Below are 25,724 nucleotides of genomic sequence, written 5' to 3' on the forward strand. Positions count from 1 at the left end.
TGTAACTTGAAGCTAGGTCTTCATGCTTAACATTGATGCCCAACCTCACTAATGATCATTTTGCTGAAGGAGCCACAATCATGTCTGAATATCTTATGTTCATGAAACATGATGTACTAAGCCTAAAATTTCCATTAGGAAGGGTGGATTAATACAATCACACACATGCATTAAACGAGCAGATGTCCATTTTGTGCTCGTATAGAGAAAAGACGTATTGTTCATTAGGTTTTAAATAAATGTATTAATATAATGAACACATATATATAGTGTATAAAATTTTTTTATTTCAAAAACTGATACAAACTTTTCCAAAAGGCACAATGTAGGAATAAAAATAAATAATATCCACCAATTCTAACTGTTTAAATCTGAAATGCATTATGAAGTATGTCTTCGTGTCAGGATTGACTAAGATTTGAGATGTTTTGTTTATTTCCTGCACAAAGAGGTAAGTAAATGTGAATAAATTAGTCAGACTAAAGTTCTATGGCATTTCAACCAGCTCAACCCACAATGAATTCTAGAACCAGTGACTTTAACAGTATCTGTCTTCATAATTGAATAAGTTTTTTTAAGTCACCTCTCCTTCATTTTGTCTTTCACATACAAAGGTAACATATCAATCAGACTGTCCTCTACAATGAGCCCACTCAACTTCAATAGGTTGCAGTCACCCAACTCGACAGGCAAAGTCTCCAACCTGTTACCCTTTAGTTCTAGACACACCAAGTGAGCCAAGTTCCCAACCCTATGAGACAAAAAGGCAATTCTGTTATTCCCGAGTTCAAGAGTCCTCAGCCTTTTACAGGAGAACAGCTCCTCTGGGAGCACTTCCAGTGAGTTGTAAGCTACAGAAAGATGCCACAGACTCTGCAGGATACCAATCTCAGAAGGCAGCGAGATGAGTTGATTGTGGGAGAGATCCAGGTGCCGAAGCTTGGTGCAAAAGCAAAGTTGAAGCGACAGCTTATGAATCTTGTTCCAGCTCAGGTCAAGTGTCTCAAGTGAGCGCATTTTGTTGATTTGATCAGGGATGTATTGGATGGAGTTGTGCCATAGCCTGAGTGTGCTCAGTCGGCGGCAGTGCTGCAGACTAAGGATTTCCTCCACAGTGGTAAGCCTGTTTTCCTTCAAATCCAGCTGTTGCAGATTGGTGAGGCTGAAGATTGCACTGGGGAGGCGCTCCAGTTCGCAGCCAATCAATTCCAGAGTGGCCAAGTTTGCTAGCTTCTTCAGACAGCTGAAGGCATGCAGCCTGCCCCCCTCATTGTGCACACGCAATCTTAGCAGCTGGCCACCAACATCCACCACACTGGAAGGAATCTTGGCAAGTTTACCACGCAAGGTTAAAACACGAACGTTCTTCAGCTCCCGCAAGGTGTCTAAGGTGGCGCCACGATGGAGCTCATTGGTGAGTGGCCCACTCAGGTGGAGCTCTTCCAAATTTGTTAAAGTGTACATCCACAAGGGGATTTGCTCTAGGTTGCCAAAGGTGATGCGAAGGACTTTCAAGTTCTCTCGTAGGTAGGTGAGGGCTTCTAGTTGAAGTCTGGCTGGACAGTGAATGAGGGAAATCTCCTGTAAAGCTGCAAGTTGCGTCACTGTGCCAGGGATGATTACATTATTGATCTGTTCCAGCTTCAGAGATTCTACTTCAGGCATATCAAACACAGTGCTGGGTATGCCTGGCAACATGAACAAGTGCAGTTCTAAGCGGTCGCTGGCATTCCTTGAGAGACGTGTCCGGAGTTTCTTGATTGGCCACTCGTGATTGAGGTTCACCTGACTCAACCTATTCTCACTCACTTCAGAGAGAAACACAGCAAAACGCTTAGAGTAGAGAGGGTCGTACTGATCGCTGAGGTGCAAGAGGAATGCAAAGTCATTTTTTACATCAGGTATGTCATTGATCCCTGTTTCCAGACGCACATGCTCAAAGGAGTATGCTTTCAGTGGCCGATGGAAGAGCCAGTAGAGCGAATAGATGCATAGTAGCCCATACACACCAACAAATCCAATGTAACAGTAGGCTAGTTTTGAGAAGAGATGTGCTTTGTTGTTATTACAGCAGAACAAACCAAACCCAGTCAGGTCAGGGGGAACTCTGCAAGTCACCACAATCTGAATATTTGGTACAAGGAAAACACTATAAATAGTGATAATAGCAAATTTTAGCACCTTAAGTGATGTCTGGAGAACATACATGAGGTAGAGAAGATCTGCCTCTTCTACATGAGTCTGGAATTTTCTCACTTTCTCAAACAGAGCCTTGGCTTGCTCACCTTCCTTTTTGTCCAAGACAGAGGCAGCATGCTCAGGCTCCAACACATTCTGCTCTCTGTTAGACACAACAGATGTGGAACGAATAAAGGCAGCAGATTTATCTTCCACATCAGGACTTTCTACCGCAGATGCTTTTGGTGTGCAATTTTTCTTCCATGTGACCATGTCTTCTCTGTCCTCAGACACCTCACTAATTGCTCGAGTAGTCCAGGGGGAGTCAAAGCACTTCCCCAGGATTGAAACAAACAGCTCAATCTTGGATGATGTCCCAGGGAATTTGAACCAGAAACTGCTTGCTACCATAAAGATCATTGTGTGGATGACCACCAGGTAGGGGAAGTACTTGCCATACCAATGCACTGCCCTTTCATAGCAGAAACTGTTTATAAAGATATACTGGTGAATGTCCAAGTCGTTCTTCCGGCCGAACACCTCTACTATGTTCGGGGCGATGTTCTTGGTGATGGCATGCTCCCACAAGCTCTCGTTCTCTCTGGGATTTTGGAGGTAGCTGCAGTCCATGCTTTCATCTGCGTCTCCAGTAAAGCGATCGGGGAGACAGGAGATCTTTTCCTGTGTCAGCTATAAAAAGAGAGAGTTGTCAGTGACCTGATACCGGAAACAAGTCATCTATAATTTGGTTTGTACCATTTAACATTCCATTTAATTCTATGACAACCTTGTTTAATTCTTAAACCTGAATGTGTCTCACATCTCCAACAGTAGATCTGGCTGTAATTCGAAGATTATTTATTATCTACATAGTTTAACTAACGTTACGGAAATAGCATCCTGTGTCAGAGTTTGATCATTTTTCTGCCATCAGAACAGAGGACTCAGTAACTCAGTAACAATTTCCAGGCTCTCAGTAACACGATATGCTCTATACTTTTGTCTTATTAAAATGAAGACAGAAAACCTAAAGGCTGGTAAGGGTTACAATTATTTATAGCTGTTTTAAAGTAAGTGATAATAGGAACTAGATGTATATTGTTAATATTTCCACATCATTGATTAACTCCATTGTTAATATTACAGTACTGTACTAGTCTGCTAGCTGACTGGATGTTAAAACTGACGTGGTGGTAAAACTCAACTATTTCAATTCATCAAATCAATTTCTAAAATCACGAAATTTTAGTTTTTATTTCTAAACTGTGAAATGTCAGAACAAAATATTATGATACTATACAGAGTATTGTGAAAACATCTTTAAGTATGTTAAGCTGCTACTCGCTTCTCCTATCGCCTGCCTCTACTAGATGCAATTCAGTCAGCAAGCAGGACTTGAAATCTGGAACAAATGACTTACAACTTTCCGTTCCTGCACACACAGGAATGTTCGGAAATAAAATAAATCTGCCATACTCAATCGCTTGCATGGAGCAGGATTATAATAGCTATTATAAGATTGTATAAATGAAATATTAAGCCCTAGAGAGTATCTAATCCAATTCTATATAAATCTAGGTCAGGACAGTGCAAAAAAGCAGGCAAGACTGTCATGCCTGTGCATTAGAATGTCAGTCTCACCAGTAAGAGATTATTAATGACATTTAAATACTGGGAGTAGAAATGAGGTTCAATTTTCCCACATGTTACAACACTGATGTGGCTTCAAGTTGTTTGCATTTTACACTATGTCCCAGTCTCACTCACTTTTGGCTTTCATTACTTTATTCTCCTTTGTCTCTTGCCAGGCCACCTCTGTAAATAATTGTTCAGAAGTGGTTGACCTGGTTACATCATTATAAAAACACCAGTACACCTCCCACAGTAAATAAATAGCTTAACCGTTTCACATGAAGGCAGGAGGGAATCTCAAAGTGACATAATACGAGTACACGAGAATGCAATGAACATACAATTATGAGTGTACTATAAACCACAGATCCCATTTAGGAAATCAGTGCATGCATACAGTACTGTATGTAACGGGTCTTACTCACAGTAGGTCACAGTAGAATGACTCACATCTGCCAACATGCTAAACCTTAAAGTCAACAGTACAACCCATAAAGGCGCCTTTCTGACCGATTGGCACATAATCACACAAAATGTTGTTTTGAAATATTAATATGTACTTTTAGAAACTAACGACTGGTTAATTTCAAAAGGACGGATATGGTAAAATGAGCTCAAACCATTCCAGTCCCCTCCAAAGAACCAAGAAAACCGTGACTGAAATTCAGAATTGGAAGAAAGCAATATGAAAAGAATTTAACTAATCAAACTAAAAATGGGAAGAAAAAAAAATCAACATTTTGACAGAAATCCAGTTATTGAACAAAAAGAAAGATGATAGAAAAATGATCTTTGCCTCCATGATTTAATAACTATGTAAGATATTTGCAATTTCACAGGAATAAAACATATAATGCTATAATGTGCAATATGCAATTTAAGCAGATTAAATTAAAACTTTCCACCTTTCCAATAATATTATAATTTCTAATTATGACCGACATTCAAAGTATTTTTTGTATTTGTTTAATAAGAGTTCTAAAATGACTTTCAATTCTCCTTGTCTCATACTTGATGACTGCTGATAAATAGAAAGGTACAAAGCTGTTATTATACAATGGAAAAGAGAATCTAATCTATGAATATTATCTACATGATTAAACAAATCACCGGTCACATGACTCGCTCTGTTATCAGAACTGAAATGCACGAACAATGTGGAGGAATTTAAGAGTGAAAGGGTGTTAAGTGCATGTTTTATACAGTACCTGCATGGTGCATCCAAAGACACCGATCATTAGCATAGTTATGCACAGGTACTCCGAGAAGACGTCCCACCATGGCTTTAAAACTCGGAACCGAGGATTTTGTTCCGAGGTAATGTTTCGGAACTCGTTAACTGGAATCATCCTCGAATCTGCCTGTCGTGTGGGAAGACTTGATTTAAATAATAATGGATAGAAAAGTAAACATAACCTTGCTATATCTCAGTATGAGATATGACAAATGCCACTTCCCCCCTTTTCCACATATAAATTGTATTTCTCTGTAAATTTCAATATGTTTTCACAGGTTTTCATGTATGGCATTACACTGGAAAGTCTTTATTTAAGCTCAGAACGAGAACATTTTGGGTGGAATGCTGTCCGTCTATTAACTACAAAAAATCATGGTCAATTACCATTAGCATCCATCAGAGTAGAATTACTGGTTTTCACAGGATGTTGGAAGAAAGCTTTAGCAACTTTTTAGAATGGTGCTTGTACTGTAAGTGTTCAGTAGAAGATTCGTCCATTCATTCATTCATTTATTCATTCACTCACTCACTCACTCACTCACTCACTCACTCACTCACTCACTCACTCATTCATTCATTCATTCATTCATTCATTCATTCATTCATTCACTCACTCATTCATTCATTCATTCATTGATCCATCCGTCCATTTACAATAAGCAATTTAACCTCCGGACCATTAAATACTGTGAGTGATTGCATCCAGAATGGGAAAACAATTCATCACAGCCATTGTGCACACCCTCTTTCACACTTAGGATCAATTTGAATAAGCCAATCCATAGAAGAGAAGAAACTTAGTAAATCTGGTCGAAACCCGGGGTGAAACCTGGACGGCCATTGTGAGAACATGCACAGAATCTCTGCACTAAACTGTAACACCATAACAGGATTGGTTCATCGGTTACTATAAGAAAAAAGTACATACTGGTATATTTTTGTTCTCTAATGGACAAACAACATGTGTCCTCTTGAACGAACAACATTAATCCTACTATATACCTTGAGTGACATTTTTACTTTTCTGTACGACGGCTTGGTAACACCGAAGCACATTTAGTACAGTACCTTTCCTGCCTGAATTTGAATCCAACCTCCTCCCTGATCAGAATAAGGAGCTTATTGTACATGAATAAATCCTGAATACAACTAGTTCCGTAAAGTTGGGATACCTTCCCAGTGAGCCAGTCACTATGTAGTAAATAAGAGGAGTAACTGGTTTGTGTCTGTAAGCCCTTTCCAAATGCAATCCAACAGTTCGGACTCACTGAATTTACTTTATTTTGCCTTTTTTTTATTTTATTTTTTTACACACTTTACTTTTACAGGATTTTTTGAGAACTGTTTTCAATTATTGTTCATACTTCATTAAAATCCCACATAGCCTACTGCTGCTTTAAGCAAGTGATGCTGAAATGTGAAAGTTTACTCTACAGAATAAACACCCCCTATTTCAAATTTGCACAAAAAAAAAAAAAAACAGTCAGAAGAAGTTTAGTCTCAAAAATACTACCATAATGCACAATGAAACTACATTTATGTTCCATATCCAGGGTTATTTAAGTGTATATATAACTACATATATACATGTAGTTACATGTAAACAACAGTATACATGTAAACACCACCTTTAACGTTAAAGAAATTATATATTTTTAAACATAACAATTCTCAATGAGTAACATACCTGCTTTTTCTCACGTGTTCACCATTTTTCCAAGTCCTGGAGCTTTAATATAATTAGTGCTGCTCCATTTCTGTTCTCTCACTGAGTCTTGGGGACGGCCGCAGGCGCTTATTATAATCAGGGTTGCCAGATTGGTTTCTATGTACCCAGTCTCATTGCCTATTGTCTCATTGCGAGTTTCTTACTGAACACTAACAAGTGTATACTAATGTATGCGTATACGTAGATATACAGAATATATTATTATTATTAGTTGCAGTATGTTAATCCCAGTTATCAATTCATTATCAATTCATTATTTTCAGCTAAACTGGCAACACGAGTGGTGATGCAGGAGCCGTAGACACCGGACGTTTTACCTGTTTACCTGACGTAAAAAGTGATAGTAAACGTTTCTCAGCCATTTATAAACAACAGTGCTATTTTACAGACTTATAGGCTGTTTACAAACCAGGATGGTTTCAAGTCAATGACTGTGATCTGGTTATTTTTCTCTCGTCATCACTGCTCTGTCGTTTAAACGTGAAATTCACTAAGGCTCTGTGACTAAACAGGCTGATGTTGCAAACAATTGCAAACATGAGTCACATGAGTCACACGTCCTGAAATAACTTTCAAATGTTTAAAAAAAATAAAAAATTCTGGCCAAAACAGCACAAGAGACACTTGTTGAATTGTCACAGTGAGTGTGTGTGAGTCTGAGTGAGTGTGTGTCTTAGTGAGTGTGTGAGTGGCGCCATCGTGTGGTGAAACACATCTAGTTCTTTTCCTACGTCAAATAATAATTGGCTTGTATGTATTTAGGACACAAAAACACTTCCCTATCATGTTCAATGCTAGCTCCGATTTTTCAATGAGGTTTTCAGCAGCACCAAATGTGTTAAAACTGCTATACTACCACTTATTTATTTATTTTTGGAGTAATTTGGCCAATACTGGCTGTATTTAGATGCACCTCATCAAACATTTAAAGATATAATATGTAAAATAAAATAGTACACGTCTTTTTCTGCATGTTTTTTAGTATAGGGGATAAATTTCTCATTTTTCGGTGGGGTTAAACAGTAAGTATACATGTCTATCCAGTAATGTAAGCAAACACTAAAGCTCTGATATGTTTATCTCCATTTTATTCCTAATTTGGTGTTTTCCTGCCAATTACCACCCATAAATTAGCCCTCCTTATCAAACAACAACTAAGATGAAGTGGGTTGAAGGCTATCACTTACTTCCTCTGAGACATGTAAAGCCAGACAACTATCTATTACATCTTTAACTGCTGCTAATGTGGCACAGCGCCATGCAAAAGTAGTCAAATATCCTAGAGAGAGACAGAGAGAAAGATCTCTAGAGAGATCTCCAATGTAGTTATGGTCCCTTAGCATCTAACCATGAATGACCAACTTCTACAATTTCATTCCTGACTAATTTGAGACGTTCGAAAGTATATCTAATCACAACAGTTTACATAAAATGATTCAGCATCAGGGACACAATGAACTACAATAAACAGATCTTTAATACACAAGGTGTTTTACAATACATCGATTGCTGTAAAATGTACAAAGCAGTCTTTAAATTATCTCTCAATGTTAGTAATAAACAGTTAAAGCAAAAACTACTTCCTTTTTTTTTTTTTTTTTTTTTTTTTTTTAAACAGACAAGACTTAGAAAAAAGAGAAGTCACGAGTCGCCGTCACGTCTCGAAATACGGCTCATGCTCAGTATGCAACGAATACAAAAGGGGATCGGTCCTTTTATTCCAAAGTAGAACTTAAGGATCAAGCATGAAGAGGGGGGAAAAACATTTAATTCAAAATAAATAAAAGAGAAATCCAGACCCTGTACAAAACTCCAAGAAGTTTCTAAAACCTTGGAAAATGTAGACTAAAATACTGTAACAAATACATAATAATCTGATTTTTCTGTCTGCTCTCATAAGACGTCTGTTCTGACAGTGGCGTTGGCATCAAGTGGCAAGGAATCTACTTTTTTTTTTCTTTCCCCCCCAGTTAATTCTGCATCCACCATTGAATGACATCAGGACCCACATTCTTTTCCAGTACTTTCCAAATCCTTCATCTCAGATATCAGGCTTCTTTCATTTGTGCTTTTGGATTTTAGATACTGTTTTTCTCAGGGCTAAGCTGGACCCTGAAACACTTTTAAAATGAGACGCTATATAGACAAACACAGGCTATCTGGAAAAAAAACAACAAAACACACTCATGAAGGGGTTTACAAATTAACAAAGTGACTTCAGCAGAAATAAAAGCACTAAATTGAATCAAGTTATACAAAAACCAGGGTTATGCATCCGTGGTTCCCAGCATTAACACCTTGTGTATTCAACTCACTAGTTAATCACAAAGGTGGCGTATCGCACCCAAATAAACACCCTGAGTGAACAAGTTCATGAAATGAGCAATTGGCTAATAAAAAAAATGAATTGAAGTCTACAATAAACATGTATAATTACCTTGTGAGTTGAATCAGTGTGTCCCCTGCTTCAGTATGCCTGAATCTGTTTGTCTTTATAATTACATAATGAATGGAACCAGAAAATGGCCTTTTAAAAAAATTTCCCAAAATGTACTCGATCAGCTGAAACATGTTTGATGTCTGAATCATGTTTTGTACTGGAATTACGAAACTCACAAAGGAAGGTAGTCTGTCACACCACACAACAGATTTAAAAAAAAAATATCTCCTTCAAATGTAAGATAGAAGATATGTGATGTCAGTTTGAAGCAAATAAGTTTGCAAAATCATCGTCCAAATAACCTCCAAGCAGAAGTAGTCACAGTATGTATTTTTTTTTGTTGTTGTTTTTAAATGTCTCTCCAAACACTCCAACCATTTTTATTTTTTGCCAGTTCTGAATCCTGATCTCAGGTTTGTCTTCCAAAATAAAATGGAATTTTTGTTTTCCCATCATTTTATCTCATCAAGCAGGTCATACTAAAATGAGACCAAATATTTTGCTCATCGAATGTAGGACATTTCCTGAACATTTGAGCGAATTCGTGAGAGTAAAACCGATGCGCTCTTATTATTTTGGGCTCCACAAAATTTTGGTCCCAAAATTGCAAAAGCTCTAGATTAAAGTCTGGGTGTATTTGTAAAGAATAGTATCCACAAAATCAGATTTATTTGAGATACTTCTCTTACTTCTTAGCAACATTAAACTCTGGTGCAAAACCAATGAAGCAAACGACAGGAAACATGAAACACGTTTTTGGCCGATCAAATAGATTTAGAGTAAATGGAAGATTGTGTAAATTTGACTTTTCTCTAAACCAGCGGTGTCCGATCTTATCCGGAAAGGGCCGGTGTGGGTGCGGGTTTTCATGTGGCTTCAGCTTGGTTGGAGTGAAAACCTGTGGATACTGTGGAACCCCCCCTTTGTGGATAAAATTGGACACCGCTGCTCTAAACCGACCCACAGTTGCAGTTCGCTGCCTCACTGGGTCCGTGTGCCCGTCCTGTCGCTTATATAAAGCCAGGTTTAGCAACACAGACAGCGGATACTGAAACGTGTTTCGAGATACAATAATGGCACTTTAAGATTTTGACATCCATGGTCCACATTACTGAGCTGCAACTTCTGTTTCTGGAGAAATGTTCAGATTTTAGTCAGTTTGGTTTAGATAGACAAGGCTGGTCAGTAATACAAACAGGAGACACAAGCGCTGATGCACATTAATGATCCCGATGCCTGTAGTCTGGCTAAAAATCCAGCAACAACAACAAAAATAAAAGTAACCAGTCCTTTCTGGAAGCATCTTAAGGTCTATTTCTATCTCTCTGTCACGCTTTTTGTGAACCCTGTAGATGTCCAGAGACCCGTTTGCTCTCATTTATAGAAGACTGTTAAATGATGCTGAAGCACCAGAATTGTAATCACTGATCATCCTGGCTGAAAGAGTAAGGAATAGAAATGTGAAAGGAAAAAGAGCAGGAAAATATAAGAGGCACTAGAATTTCTGACACTCTTTCAGACAATCTTTCGGACAGTCTTTCTGGCAATCTTTTTGGCACGGCTCCATGGTAACCGCGACACCGACCCCGCTCCTCCCGGAGGTCATCCTCGTGACCTCGGTCCACGTGTCGGTTTCAGGGTCGTAGCACTCCACACTGTCCAAAAAGGTGTTTCCATCATATCCTCCTGTTGGAAATAAAGCAGAAGTTAGGAGAAACATGTCTTTGTTTAGATACAGAAACTAGAATAAATGACATGCAGCAAAGTAGAAAAGACTTTACTATACTGTATTAACTGAAACAGATCTGTGGCAATTTTTCCCCCACAGAGAGCTTAGTGGTTAATGTACAACCCTGTATATATATATGCGCAATCCGCTTCTTACTGCAAAATGCAGTGGAACAGTGAAGTTTTCTCGTTTTAATTATCATTACCACTGAAATAATTTGCATTAGATTTACTAATGCACTTTGTTAAAGTGTTCCTTAATCCTTTATTTAGTCTCTTTGTAAAACTTTAAATTATTTCTCGCTGAACCTCTAATAAACACAGTTAACTGATATTAACTAAATGATTGTCTAATGTTAGCTAATTGGAATGTATATTGAATTGAGGTGATTTTTTTCATTCTCCAATCTCATGTTAGCAGGTGCTTTAACATAATTTCAGCTGAAAAATTAAGGCATCATGTAATATTAGAAGCGGATATTTCCCCATACCGAGTGCGTAGATGCGTCCATGGAGGTTGGTGACTCCCAGCGCGCTGCGCCGGTGTCTCATTGACGAGATGAAGGTCCAGCTGTCCGTCTCCACGTCGTAGCGCTCCACAGTGTTCAGCTGATTGGTGCCGTCATAGCCGCCCATTACATAGATGTGGCTATTCAACGTGCACACACCTGAGGAAACCAATAACAGTGCATGATGCTACAAAACAGAGTATTACTCAACACACATAGTGAGGGAAAAAAAAATGAATGGACAACTTCCTTGTTCGGGTTTGATGCAGACGAATCATGACTATGCAAAAAGATGTTGTTAATGATTGAATTACAAGGGTCACGGTTTTAAAAAGAACACAATGGAAGGTCAGGGAGTGCCTAATAAGTTAATCATCCTGTTAAGTGTAAACAAAGTGTTCTCAGTTGTGTCACTATGTACAACTTGAATACTTTAATAATTAGGAGTCAATTTTTTTTTAGGAATAACACATGACAAGTGTGTGGGGTTAAAGGAAACAAAGTCCAGCCTCCTAAACCAATAACTGCTGAACTAACAAGAAGTTCAACAGTCCAGCACGGACTCACCTGCTCCGCTGCGGACAGTGTTCATGGGTGCGGTGCTCCTCCATTCGTCTTTCTCAGGGTTGTAACATTCCACTGAACTTAGACGATGCGTTCCATCAAACCCACCCACCGCGTAGAGGAGGCGGTTAATGACAGCCACGCCCACCCCTATTCGCCGGGTCAGCATGGGGGCCACCAGTTGCCATAAGTCCCTTTCTGGGTCATACCTGCATGAAAGATATATGCACGCATGCACGCACACACACACACACACACACAGAAAAATCAGGTAAAGTCCAATAAAGTGCTTGAAAATATCGAGCAGTTTTTATCCCCCTTGAACTTTTCCACATTTCAAAGAGTTCCAGGAAGTTACATTGACAATCAGGATTATGTCATGAATCTACACAAGAACGGAAGAATATTTCATGTTGAACTTCCTACAAATCAACATAAACATAAATCCAAAATATAACAGTGAATGGTGGAAGAGTCAAAGAATCAACCGAGAGACCAAAAGTAAATGAATGAGCTGTTTACTAGAAAATGTGAGAAAGTTCAAGGGGTGAACAATTATGCACATTTATGTCCATGCTCTTCCTTTTTAACCCGTATGAATATGCATCACATGATTCTCAAAATGGTGAAAAGTTTTCTTCATAAAGATGTGTTTAATAGATTAACGAAGCACATACTATAATGGCTTTTACAAACTATTGCATTATTACACAAGGAACACATGTAAATATTTTAGGAACTACACTACAGTGAAATAGTGATGCTTTGATGAAAAGCAAATTCCTAATTATACCTAGTTTCTCTTCCTTATTCTTTTAAATATTGGCCGTTTCATTATTTGAGGCCCATGACTGGACATATAAAACTCATTTCCTCTTCACAGGTCTGTGGACGAATCATAGTGAAAAAGGCATGTTGTGACCAAAGGGAGAGAGAGAGAGAGAGAGAGAAAGAGAGAGAGAAAAGTAGACATTTAAAAAATGTACTATGAGGCTTCAGGGAATTTAGAGTACAAACTCAATCCTATATACATCAAAGTCTTAGTGTTGTAATGCCTTTGCGTCGAGGAAAATTTGCAGAAGATTATTTAGAATGCTTGTAGTAAACCTTCTTTCTTTTACTTAGAATACAAGAAACAGGTAAGATTGCTAATTGATCCTCTACTTAATCAACTGAAGGTCTGCTTCTGCCGAGTGTACAACGTCTCCAACTTGTCCATCAGTGAAAAGGGACTCAACCACTGAACAGATATTATTTTGATGGTGGCTAATTTTTAGCAGTGACATTAGTGACAAACGACAGAGCTGATGCAAGAGATGTGCCAGCTATGCTAGAAAGAATATCCTAGTACGCAGAGAGTAAAAAGGAAAGTAAACAAAAGCTGAGACAAAGGTCTAATAAAAAGCAATTGTTGCGTTTTTTTTTTAGTTTTTTTTTTTAAACAAACTAAAAAGAGACAATAGTGTCACCCACTTGCTCTGAACCCGCTGCTTAACTTGAGGCTTGTAAATTAAGTTGTGAAACATAAAAAACAAGATTGTGTCAGCTATCACAAGCAAATGTGTCCTATGTTCTTACCCCTTCGGTGATCTGCCTGCTGCATTTGTTGTCCCTTTGTAAAATGTGGTTTTTAACTGTCTCCTAAAATGCCATGGGCCAAAAATCAATCCCCGTGGTTAACCATAGAGTGCAGTTCTGCAAGTGTATCAGGCACAGCAGCGCCTTGTTTTTACTGCTAGACTGAGATACTGTCCAGCAAACAACTTTTGTGCTTTGATCAAAAACAGACAGCGCTGGATGTTAAAGTCTAAATCTTCTCTCTTTCCTAGAGGTTATTTCTCACTCTTAAGATGAATTTCAAATGAAATTCAGTCATAAATGTCAATGTCAGCTAAGGTGACCTTCTTTTACAGAACACAAATGTTAACTCTTTAACCATGGGCCTCACCTCTCTACACTGTTATGATGGATGCATCCATGTGAGCCTCCAACTGCATAGATCATTCCATCGATGACCCCGACGCCAATTCTGTTCCGGGGTACACTCATCGGGGCACATGGGAGCCAGCAGTTGTTCATAGGGTTGTAGCAGTCCAGCGTGTTGGAGTCCATGTTCCCATCAGGTGCATTGTTCCTCCCTCCAACAGCATAAAAGAGCCCGCTGATCACGCACGCTGCCAGGCCACTGCGGGGCACTTGTAGATCCGCCAGACGCAGCCAGATGCAAGTGGCTGGGTTAAACGCCTCGAGGAAGCAGAGCGACTGGCGAAAATAGCCACCCGCTGTGTATATAAGCTGCGGTACCTTAGGTGTGCGACATGCTGCTGCCTTGGTAGGCTTGTGCAGTGTGAGGTCCTGAAAGATCTGTGCTAGATAGTCCTTGCTCTGTGCATCCCACTCAAAGTGCTCGAGTTGGCGCTGAAGGAAGTGTGGTGGAAGAGAGTGGCATCTCACAGCCTGCAGCAGCGCCTGCACAAAGGGCCTCCGCTCGTCACGCTCATACTGCACCCACGCCACGCATGCGTGGTATACCTCGGACTCGCAGCGTACGTTCAGCTCATCACGGCTGATCAGTGTTACCAGCTGACAGGGAGAGAGATTAAAGAACTCCTCCTGTGTCGCAACCTGGTGGAGCAGAGGAAGCAAAAGGCGAATGAGTACTACCTTTATGAGCAGTTAACCAAAACTTTATTACAAAGTCATGTAGCTAATCCAATACTGAATGTTGTCACATGGGCGTAAATTTCATTTAAGAGTAGGGGGGGACAATAAATATAAAATTTCTCATGAGCAATTTTTGAAGAGGGGGGACACAAATAATAGTTAAATTGTACTTATAAAGATATGTCCCCACAGTGAAAAACTTTGCTTTTATCATTATTATTGTAGGCATTTTATCTAGTCTATGAAACTGCAAGGCAAGTTTATTTATACTGTAGCACATTTCATACACAATGGTAATTCAAAGTGCTTTACATAAAGAAAGTAAAACTATCATAAAGAAAAATAATCACAACAATAAAAACAAGTAATTGTAAAAGGTTTAAAATTTTATTTAAAATTAATTAAGACACTTAAAAAGAAATTGATTATACAAAAAATACAGTGAGGTCAGTTCGGACATAGCACGGTGCTCATTTGTAAATGCACAGCTAAACAATATTCTAATTGTAGCCGTTAATGTTAAGTTAACATTATGCCAAGTCGTCCCAAATAAAACAATGCATGGGAAACGGCTTTGGCGTGTTAGTTACAGTGCACTGTGTAACAAGCAAGTAAACGAGCTAATTTTAACTAGATAAGTAATATTTTAATCGCTAATATAGCAGATTCATGGAAAAAAACATCGGTAATCAGCATTTTTGCCGCAACTAAATTATGAATGAGTCTGCATCAACTACATTAAAGAGAATCGCTTTATTTAAGGTGAATAAAATCCCCTACTTAATGGACTCAACTGTTTCTAAATGCATTTTTTTGCAGGTTTTTTTCTACTTAGACAATTATTTAGGTATACATACATATATTTTTCATAATAGAGAGTGCGATATTTTTTTTAAATAATTTGGGGGGGGGGGGGGTAATCCTCGGATGGGGGGGACATGTCCCCCCGGGATTTACGCCCATGGTTGTCCATGTATAAAACCGTTTTCAATGACTGATGCTAAGTGGCGATTGACTTGTGATCTTCCCATACTTAAGACTTGTGAGAAACCCCTACTTGTACTATCTTTGTGTGAAACCTTCATATTGTTTTGTTTAGAGCCCTAAATTAGCTCACCTCAGTTGAGTCTTAAACAAAACTACAGTGTGGGGGATGGGCCACACAGTGTAGACTGCTAACAATGCTAACAAGACAATCCTAGTATTTAGAGAGAGGAAAAAAAAACAAAACAGAATTTTACCACAAAAAATGTTATCATATGTCATTAGATGATACCTATTTTTTTCCCCAGTGATGAACTATGCAACAGTAAGAGAAAAGTGAGGCAAAAATTAAGCTTAAATTTAATAAAATTCAGCTACAACACTTTCATTTTTACTGAAGTGAAAGTAACCTCTATGAGAGGCTATTTTTTCAAATTTCTAATGAATAAATGCATCTTTTTTTATTTTGGTTTGACCAAAAAATAAATATATATAAATATAATAAAAAGTATATATAAAAACACCTGAAAAGCCTTTATAAATTTTCCCTTTATTTTATTTTTTTTCTGTTTCATGTGACATCAAGTAAATGGCTTCATAGGACACACCTTTGCCTAGCAAGAAGGATTTCCAGTAACTCGGTGTAACAGTACAATGCAACAGTACAGGTATGACTACATTTAGTCACACACATACATGTGTCTATATACCCCAAGCGCATTCACAGAATTCCTAGACAATAACGCATCTGTCTTCACCATAAGGTAATGCACTCTGATCTTTGATTGGTCAGAATGTCTTTTTTTTTAATTTTACTATAACTGCAATAATGCAGCTGTGTGACAAGTCATTTAACATTAATGCTATCATTTTAATTAGTCAACATTTTTAATTTTCTTATTTTTAATCAAGGACATGCAAGGCAGACGCTTGACTTTTTTCATATTTGTGAAAGGAGTCTCCAGTGTCGGTCTGATAATGGTCGAAGCTGTTGGTTTTCAGCCATGAGACAGTTCTCAGGATAAAGAATTCGTGCTTTCTGTGTAACAAGTGCAACAAGACAAGTTGCATTTCTTTGTCTTACTTAAAGAGGGAACAACTCTATGGCGATAATTAACTGGTTCCATAAGATAAAATGTAACTCAACGTGGATAAAATTGACAGGTTGTCATTTGGTAAACAAAAATTCCTGTAATATCAGAAAAAATACAGAATGGTCACAGTATCTCTGCCATTTCTTCAGGCTATATTACACCAAATTATCATTGATGATTTTCCTTTAACATCATGCCCTGTTGGGTTTTGTTAAATATTCTGTATGACTACTGTATAACATCTCACAACCTCTCGATCATATGACTGTACCACTTTGTCTCACCCACTGAATGATCTGGATCACATGAGAGTCTGACCTGACTGAAGTTCATGTAGATGTACTCGCGGGCTTTCTGGTGCAGCTCTGTGCAGCCAATCTGCTCTGCGAAGTTAGCGATGCCGATGGCGTTGCTCGGGTCCAGCTGTTGCACCAGGAAATCACAGCAGGCCTTCACCACGCTGTCGATCTGATACATCACGGCTCCATTCATCACATGGATAACACACTTCTCTCCGACCGAGATACTTGCTGTGTAGGCGAACTCTATCAGGCGGCCCATTACCTGTTAAAACAAATCACAGGTTTTTGCATGTTTAGCATGATAATGTTATGTATTACTGGTCTAGTTCTGACAATACTACAGCTATCATTGACCATCTCAGCTGTTAGATTTTGGGCATATGCTTGTAGATGACGTGTCATGAGGAGAGCTGTTTGGTGGGTGTAAAATTGGCATGGAACCAAACTGGGAAGAAAATTGGGTTTGTTGGTGATTGAGCATTGTATTATGCTTTGATGTTGCAGGAAAGTGAACAAAAAAGTGCTAAAAGATCAGGAGGTACGATGTCTTCTAAAAACAATCTTTAAGGAACTTGTGGTTCATAAATATTGGAACTTTACTGTGTTTGCATTACTGTTTTAATCAACGTATTCCTTTATTTATTATTTATTTTTATTTAATAAATCTAGTGATTCATCTTATTTAAGATATTTGACAGCGTGATATTTCACAGCGTTCGAGTACAATTCCATCCCTATTTTGCAATATTTACCTATTTTTCACTGGTCTTTTAAGATGTTTACTTAAACATATTGCCACACTGAGTGCAATGATCCCAGTAAAATCTTGGCAGAACTTTATAGCAGTCTGTGAGAAACTTTTTTTGCATACGTTATTAAATAGTATGACCTGGGCTTAGGGGGAAAAAAATGGGGCCATGCAAACAGACACATTCAGAACAGATGCTTGTTCTCTGTTCTGGTGCTTAGGTGGTGGAATGCACTTCCCCATGTTGCCTGAAGTTACAGCCGAGTCCCTGGCGGTCTGCAAGACCTACCTCTTGCTGAAATACGTAAACTAGCACTTAAAGACTTCATGAAACAAAAAGGTCTAGATATTTGTTCCTATATTACCTGCAAACAGAATTTTATGACTGATGTATTATTAATTTGTGACCTACAAAACCAGTATTGATTTATTCATTGATAGAAACGTCCAAAGACTTCTGTAAGTCCGTCTGGATAAGGGCGTTTTTCAAATGCTGTAAATGTAATTCTGAAAAGTGAATCAGTTAAATGATATTTTTACCGTTTTTGTTTTATGTTTCACAATTGCAGATACTGTGATACTTTGTGGTTGTCCTGTAAGTTTGGATTTTTCCTACAATTGAGACAAATATAACAGTGGGCACTTTTAATAAGAATTTTCTGATACTGCTAGAATGTACTTGGCAGTTGACACTAGTGCAATGACTCTAGTGCACTTCATTTGTGCTCTAAGACTGCTCGCTTCAACTCATGACACCGAATTCAGTGTAAACCTTGCTTTAGATTCAATGCAAAACTAAAGAAGGATTGGGTTTAGATAAACCAATCATGTAATCCTGAAAGTATAATCCTGTAATACTCATGCTGGTACAAAGTCCAAAGTAATCAACCAAACAGCCAAGAGATCCAAACAAAATACTGAAATCGACATCCTTATTGATGTCCCTTTGTAATCTTTTACCACAGTCAGCTGTTCCTCTGACATATGACAGATCAGCATGTTGCTTCAGTTACCCTGTCTCTCACAGAGCAAGATTAGATCTAATCTTTAGAGATGCATGGCTAATGCTTGGATATCGCGAGGACACCTCACCACAATATAATGTAATGAGTGTGTGAGGTAGAACTTCCTGATAATAAATAGAGACAGTTTCTGTCTCTAGTATAACCTGTTCCTCAAGCATGACAAGACATTATTATGCTAAGCTAATCCCTGATGAGTGGAAAAGTAAAACACACCTTTAGTTTTAGAGATCGATCAACATAACAAAGCTTACAAAGATGTTCTGCCTTCTTTTTTAATCCCAGGTTCTAGAGGATGATAACTGGATAATATATCTGTCATAGTTAGGAATTGTTTCATCTACACATTTACATGCAGGGAAGTAAGTAAAAGGGAAAAACCTCAACTATACATGAGCTAGTGAAAATCTGAGAATAATAATCTTGCTAGTAAATCTATGAAAGAAAAGGAACGAGACAAATTTCAATTCAATTATCAAGATAAACATTTTTTGTTACTATTTATTCAGAAAGCTGTAATATTAAAGATGTTATCCTTTGAGCTAAATACCATGTCCAAGCTGTTTACTGCTAATCAGTGACAATGATCCAAACCAAATACTGGACCAAAAAAAGTCACAACTTACAATTAAGACAGGATAACGATGAACAACGGACGGTTGAAGTTCTGGACATTTGACCTGAGATTTTCTTAAGTTTATGTAAAGTAGATATGACATTCACCAAAATGGAGACAAAACTGATAAACATGGATTCATCTTGTTTGGTCATTAAAATGTGTATAGAGACATTAGAAAGAAAAATAAGCTTGGAAGAAAGTAGGTGGCTCATAGCTTGCTTTTTTCCAATCAGACAACAGCCTATGATATGCAAATGTATAGTAAGTAACATGCAGATCACGCGACCAATTGCTACTAATCGTAATGTCGTGAGTTCGATACCAGATTCACAAAGCTGCCACTGTTGGGCCCCTGAGCAAGGCCCTTATCCCTCAATAATTGCTTAGTTGTATAAAAAAAAAATCAGATAATGTAAGATGCATCTGCCAAATGCTGGAAATGTAAATGAAATGTAAACGTATATAGCGTCTAAAACCAACCAGTTAAATGCAAATTATATAATGTACAATAGTTTATACATTAAAAAACTGGACAATGGTCACTGCTACAAAACTACAAGTGACATGAGTGACTTTTAGCTTGCTAGTATGAATGTAAGAAGTTCAGTCAAATAGGAAACCGAATCTTGTTCTATCATGTCCCTTTTTCAGAACGGGTGGAGTTAGCCAGTTTGCAACACATCAGTGACGCATAGGTGATATACTCACCTGTGGTCAAGACGCTGATTACCAATGTTACTGGTACTGATGTAAAATGTAAAGGGGATTTAATGGAGTTAGAGCGAAATATTAGCTGAAAGATTTTAACTAACATAAAGGCAAAACAAATATTTAAAGGGCCTGAGAGGGAACCGAATGTTTTTGGAACTTGTGAGGAGACCGATCTTTTAAGGGCATCAGATGAACAAGGTTAGCTAAAGAGGTGTAACACAATGTAGCTCTACAGCAGTTATTCATTCTTTTTGCAGTATATGACTGTACGTACGTTCTTTAATTTAAATTATGCGGTTGTAAAGGAACTGACCAGATGTAATTCACATTAAATGGCACATAATAATTCTTAGAAGGTACCGGTCATTTACTCACCCGCGGGTGGATCCCCTCGATGGGCACCACCTCCATTCCGCACTCCTTCAGGCCGTTGGTGAACATGGCACGAAAGACGGGTGAGGAGGATGCCAGCACCACCTTATGTGCCACAAAGTCCACTGCCTCCAGGTCGTTGTATTTTACTCGCAGCGTGACATCACAGAGTTGCCTCTCAAGCCGCAGCTCATTCATGATGACGAAGGCTGCAGCTGTGTGACTCTCGAGCGTGTAGCTGAACACGCGGTGGCCATTGCGGGTTGATGGCGTCACCTCAGCCTTGCACTCCGTCATCCCTGAAGCCGCGTACATGCTCAGCTGCGCCCGCGGCCCGGCGCCTTCATCCTCGCTCGCCAGTGCGAGACACGTGCAGAGCAACCAAGGATCAGATTTTACAAAGTCCTGGCCAAGTTATCTTTGTTTTGGGAAAGGTGCAAACAACATTAGGAAAACACTTTATAGCGCACTGTTTTCTCAGCCTTACTTAAGTAGAAATGTCCTTTTTACGGCGTGCTATACACACTATCAGGGAAAAACTTCAGTCTGTGAATCACCTCCATGTCAACACGCAATTTATAATCCATTCTGGAGTTTCTAGAAACAAGACACGCCTTTATTCGAAAGCCTGTGATATGCTTACATCCTCCTGCTAAATATAAACACCATCCTGTTACATGAGGCCCATTAACCAGGAAAAAAAACTATAAATGATCTCAATATTAAGGAATCTGGATTTGTGACTTGAGGTGTTGCAAAGACAATATTGGAAGCAACAGCAGAACCTTTGAGAGCAGGAGTAACAGAAATGGCAGTTGCAGAAGAATGGGAGTCAGCTTAGCACGGGGCAAACATGGGGCACATTTTAGCTCCTGTTGGACTGGGACTACACTACATCTACACAGGCTTTCTAAAACGCCATTTAAAATAAAAGACTGTCAGGTCAGAATCTGCTAACAAGCCTTATTTCTAAAGGCTTGTAAAGATGGTTTGTTAAAAGCTCATTGCCTCGTAAAGATTTTCTCACTCCGGTGATAAAACCAGGCAGAAACGGGTTCAAGTCAGCACGGAAAAAGTGCCAGAAGTTATTTGGTCTGCGCCGTCACCCTCTTCAAGGTAAAACACTGCTGATCATGACGGAACTAAAAGGTGGTGGATCTCAATCCGTCTTCATTTACTGCTTGCTCGAATGCCTAAGGGACAAGAAACGGAGCGAGACAGAGTCAGCAGATTGAAACCCCGCACAATTTATCATCACATCAGCATGAACATTCAGAGCTTTCTTCAGAAAACACAACATTTACGTCCACACGTTTTGCGCCACCATAACCTTACCAAGGCCGTTCATACCTGCATAAAGTCAAGTAAAACCCACATGCAAGTAAACCTCAACAAAACTCTATCTAAGGAACACACTGCATGTTTACTTGTGTGCGTGTCAAAGTGAAACTAAGACGGAGCTGCTATTTAGGACAGGTGACTCTAAGTAGGACCTTGTGCTGCTCTGCCAGTGTGACTGCAGTGTTTTTTTTGTGTCATATGACTTCTCTGACGTCAGTAGAATTATAGCCTACTGAAAGTGTAGGAGTGTCTCTGAAATCAACCTTTGGGTGCATGAACAGACCTATAAAGTAACCTGATATTTATTTCCTAAGGTTTCAAATAAAATGTATTTAAGTTGGTAGCCATTTGTATACAGTGTAAAGATTCAGGAACTTCAAGAATGGAAAAATGTTAAGATTACTACATATGCAAAAGGACAATGAAATTCTTAATTTGCTTGTTCTCGTGAATAAAAAAAAACACTATTTAAATTTTGTGCCGTATATTATAAATTTTGTGCCGCACTGGGACATAAAGAAGACATAAAAATAAGAAATATAGAAATTAAAATCACAAATAGATAAAAAAAAAAAGTTCTCAGGATTCACTTAAACTCCTTGCTGTATTTTATTATGTATTTATTTTTTACAACATTCGCAATATTATTACAATGTGTAAAACTTTTAAAATGTGATTTGTTTACATGTGACTCAATTTTTTTTTCTGGTAAAAATAAATTCTGCTCTCTTTTATTCCCTAAAAGGATGGACATATAATCAGCCTGGGCAAATGAAAGCTCCAGTTTTCTCCCCAGACCCAAGTTTCGTTACCTGGAAATGTATCTGACAGGGCTTAAAAAGCGGTAGCTAAATAATGTAAAGACATATTAGGTATGGTAAGTAGCAATTTAAGCATTTAAGGAAAATACTGAGCACAACCGGTGAGCTTTTCAGCTAAGGAATATTATACAAAATGGATTAAGCTTTTTTAACACCCCCCCACACATTTATTTTGTTCACCTGTATAGCTAGAGTGTAAAGTGAGAAAGTTGCTTGCTTAAAACAAACTATCGTATCTGTGTCATTTTCATTTTAGCACAAAATCAGAGTAAGCAAACTGACTTTCCTTAAATGAATCCTGATGATATTTTTAGCCCCAAAACCAAAAATAAATAAATAAATAAACTAAAACAAACCAAATTCAATACACCAGTTTTCCCCAAAGTGCCTGTACTCACTCACCATCACCGTTCACTGTTAATGCAGCCAATTATCTATTTCCACTCGCACTGCCAAGCCAAACTTTCACCACGTTAATCATTAAAACATGGCCTGTATCAGGATGCACTTGCACTCCTTGTTGTATTGTTACCTGATGATCCTGCGATGATCTTAAGTCGCTAATTCCACCTAACCCTGTAAGAGTAAGTGATCTAGGGACAGCAGTGTTTAAAAAAGACTAACGTTCTTACTGGAGGAAATTTCAACTGGACTGGAACTTAAACTAATGACCCGTGTGTACAGATTTGCTGGTGTTTTTTTTTTTTACTTGATTAAAAACAGAAGACACAGTCAGCAAATGTGAAAAGTTGCATGTTAACAGCGTTGGCAAAAAGCCTTCAGCAGTGACTCAACAGACACAGCGCTGACTTTACTAAAGTGGGAGGAAAGAAGAGAACAGAACACTTTGTACAATAAGTAAAACTATTACGAGGTTAAAGCCAATATTTGCAAAACGTATACCGCACTTACACATTCACACCTTGCATATTAATTTTTATGATTATTTTATTTTAATGTTAACGTCAAACTTACAACAGCTCAAAACCAAATGTAAGCTAGAACAGCACAGGATCTCTACACTTTATGTACACACAAATATTATTGTAACTTACAGCACTGTCGGTGCCAAAACTGGGATAAATAATGACAGCTCAACACCAACACATAAGAACAGCAGTGTTTTCCAGAAGTAAAGAAATTCTCAAACCTTGCCTACTGTATTTCATCATACACAAAAACAAACTAATCAACTAAAAAGTTGAGATTTAGAGATTTCAAGTCTTGAATAATGAGTTTTTCATGGCTTTTTAAAAAATAAATAAATAAATAAATAAAGCACTTTTGAGCTTTAGGTTAAGACTTACAGCCTATAACAATAATAATTACAGAAACTGTTAGTAAACTATATTATCTCTCTCTCTCTCTCTCTCTCTCTCTCACACACACACACACACACAACTGCAGGGCTCCAGAGTTTACATAATGTCAAGTTATTGACATTGCAAAGTTAAGTATGTCACAATAATCAGCAAAGTCTTTAATCCTGAAGACTTTCCTGTAGGGAAAACGTAATGACGTAATAAAGCAGAAAAATAAAAGCACTGACACCGGAGACATTAGATGAATCCCATCAACATCATATTTGAAAACAAAGCAATTAAAAAAAATGTTATTAGGTATTAGATTATAGCGATATCATATAATCCGTTGCTATAGAAACGATATCATCTGATTATATCGCCAATTAATCAACACCTTCTGACCAATCACACTCACAGCACCAGGAAAATAGTGAATAATTCTAATCATACTGCTATCATGACAGCAAGAAGAAGTGATGCAAACGTCCAGGAAAAGAACAAAGTGTTCATTTTCTGCTGCTGAACCCAGAGCTGTGAGTGAAAACAAGCAAAACCAAGTGCAATCTGTCTAAAAATGAGCTTTATAGCATGAATTCATCCTGCTCTGAACCGTTGACTCGTTCATGCACTAATCAGGCTTCAAAAGAATCACTTGGGCTGCACAAAAACATCCGAGTCTTCTGCTTCTTCTTGTACAGTTAGGCTGCAAATCTGCTGGGTTCTTAGTACAAAACACAGCAAAACACGCCAAAAAAAGCAAACGCATAGAATCACTACATAAACACCCACCCACGCAGAAGTGTTAGGGATCATCTGTACTCACAAAGCTTCCTATTCAACATGACACGGCTGAATTCTTTCATTGCTTTCCGAATGCCAGATGAGAGCGAGGGAAAGCGATAAAGTCACCATGACTAAGCAATGCGATTCGGAACGCCAAAATAAAAGCCCGGGTGCGTCCCAAATACTTCCCCCTCAGTATATAGGGTCCCTTTTTTCTCTAATAAGTTAAAAAGCCTCATCTTCGTTATACGGGACTTAATTACCAAATCTTTTGAGTGCGCTGTCGACCGGGTAATTCTACACACACCTATTGCACTATATAGGTATTATTTTAACACACTTTTTAGTCTGTGCAAGCGCATTTTTAACGGCAGCGTAAGCCCTTAAAATGGCGGTTGCATGTTGCAATTGAACAAGGCCGCGCACACGGAGAAGCACAGTCGCATTTTGTAAATTATTGGGTTTAGGCAAAATGAAAGCATTTAAAGTTCATGTTTGAGGCCCGTTGCGGACATGTATTAATCATTATTAATTACATTATCATATTAAGAACACATATCGAGTACAAATGCTTGTAATAACGGGTTTATACCGAAACCTTAGAGTTAGAATATAAAATAAAATATAAACACTTCCGCATTCTCAGTGTCAGGTAAACAGGACTTTTATTCAAACAAAACAACAACAGGGACGCTTTCACTTTCAATTATTAATCAGTTCCACACAATAGGTCTAATTTACACTGGAAATAATTGTAATTCAGGCATGCTTGATTTATATTTAAGCTCATTTGTCAATTTATATGGTATTAGAGTGTGGCAATAAGACGCTTAAAGCTTTTATTTTTTCCCCAACTTGTGGTGTTGTATTCTCGAATCTGATTGGACAAAATTCTTGATCAATAAAAGAATAAAAGAGAGAAAAAAGAAAAACCTTTTTGAC

General features: G+C 38.2%; 2 protein-coding genes across 5 annotated transcripts; both read right to left on the reverse strand.

The window, feature by feature from the left end:
- Nucleotides 1–287: 287 nt before the first annotated feature.
- On the reverse strand, nucleotides 288–8,096 carry si:zfos-323e3.4 (volume-regulated anion channel subunit LRRC8E). The gene is made up of 3 exons (XM_027133474.2): nucleotides 6,735–8,096; nucleotides 5,019–5,171; nucleotides 288–2,868 (listed from the first exon to the last, which is right to left on the reverse strand). The coding sequence occupies exons 2-3, from the start codon at nucleotides 5,157–5,159 to the stop codon at nucleotides 580–582; spliced, it is 2,430 nt and encodes an 809-aa protein (XP_026989275.2). The 5' UTR covers nucleotides 5,160–5,171; nucleotides 6,735–8,096; the 3' UTR covers nucleotides 288–579.
- Nucleotides 8,097–8,235: 139 nt separating this feature from the next.
- Nucleotides 8,236–24,976, reverse strand: keap1b (kelch-like ECH-associated protein 1b). 4 transcript variants are annotated; one of them, XM_047813316.1, is made up of 8 exons: nucleotides 24,789–24,942; nucleotides 21,542–21,726; nucleotides 20,537–20,951; nucleotides 17,078–17,323; nucleotides 13,966–14,642; nucleotides 12,021–12,226; nucleotides 11,436–11,612; nucleotides 8,236–10,902 (listed from the first exon to the last, which is right to left on the reverse strand). In XM_047813316.1, exons 3-8 carry the CDS (start codon nucleotides 20,846–20,848, stop codon nucleotides 10,712–10,714), a joined length of 1,809 nt encoding a protein of 602 aa, XP_047669272.1. In that variant the 5' UTR covers nucleotides 20,849–20,951; nucleotides 21,542–21,726; nucleotides 24,789–24,942; the 3' UTR covers nucleotides 8,236–10,711. The 4 variants fall into 4 exon arrangements, with proteins under 4 accessions (XP_047669272.1, XP_026989279.1, XP_047669271.1 ...); XM_027133478.2 differs by having other exon boundaries at nucleotides 20,537–21,726; nucleotides 24,823–24,976; XM_047813315.1 differs by lacking the exon at nucleotides 24,789–24,942 and adding an exon at nucleotides 24,450–24,781 and having other exon boundaries at nucleotides 20,537–21,726.
- Nucleotides 24,977–25,724: the final 748 nt, after the last annotated feature.

This window comes from Tachysurus fulvidraco, chromosome 5 (assembly GCF_022655615.1).
Source record: "Tachysurus fulvidraco isolate hzauxx_2018 chromosome 5, HZAU_PFXX_2.0, whole genome shotgun sequence".
NCBI lineage: Eukaryota > Metazoa > Chordata > Actinopteri > Siluriformes > Bagridae > Tachysurus > Tachysurus fulvidraco.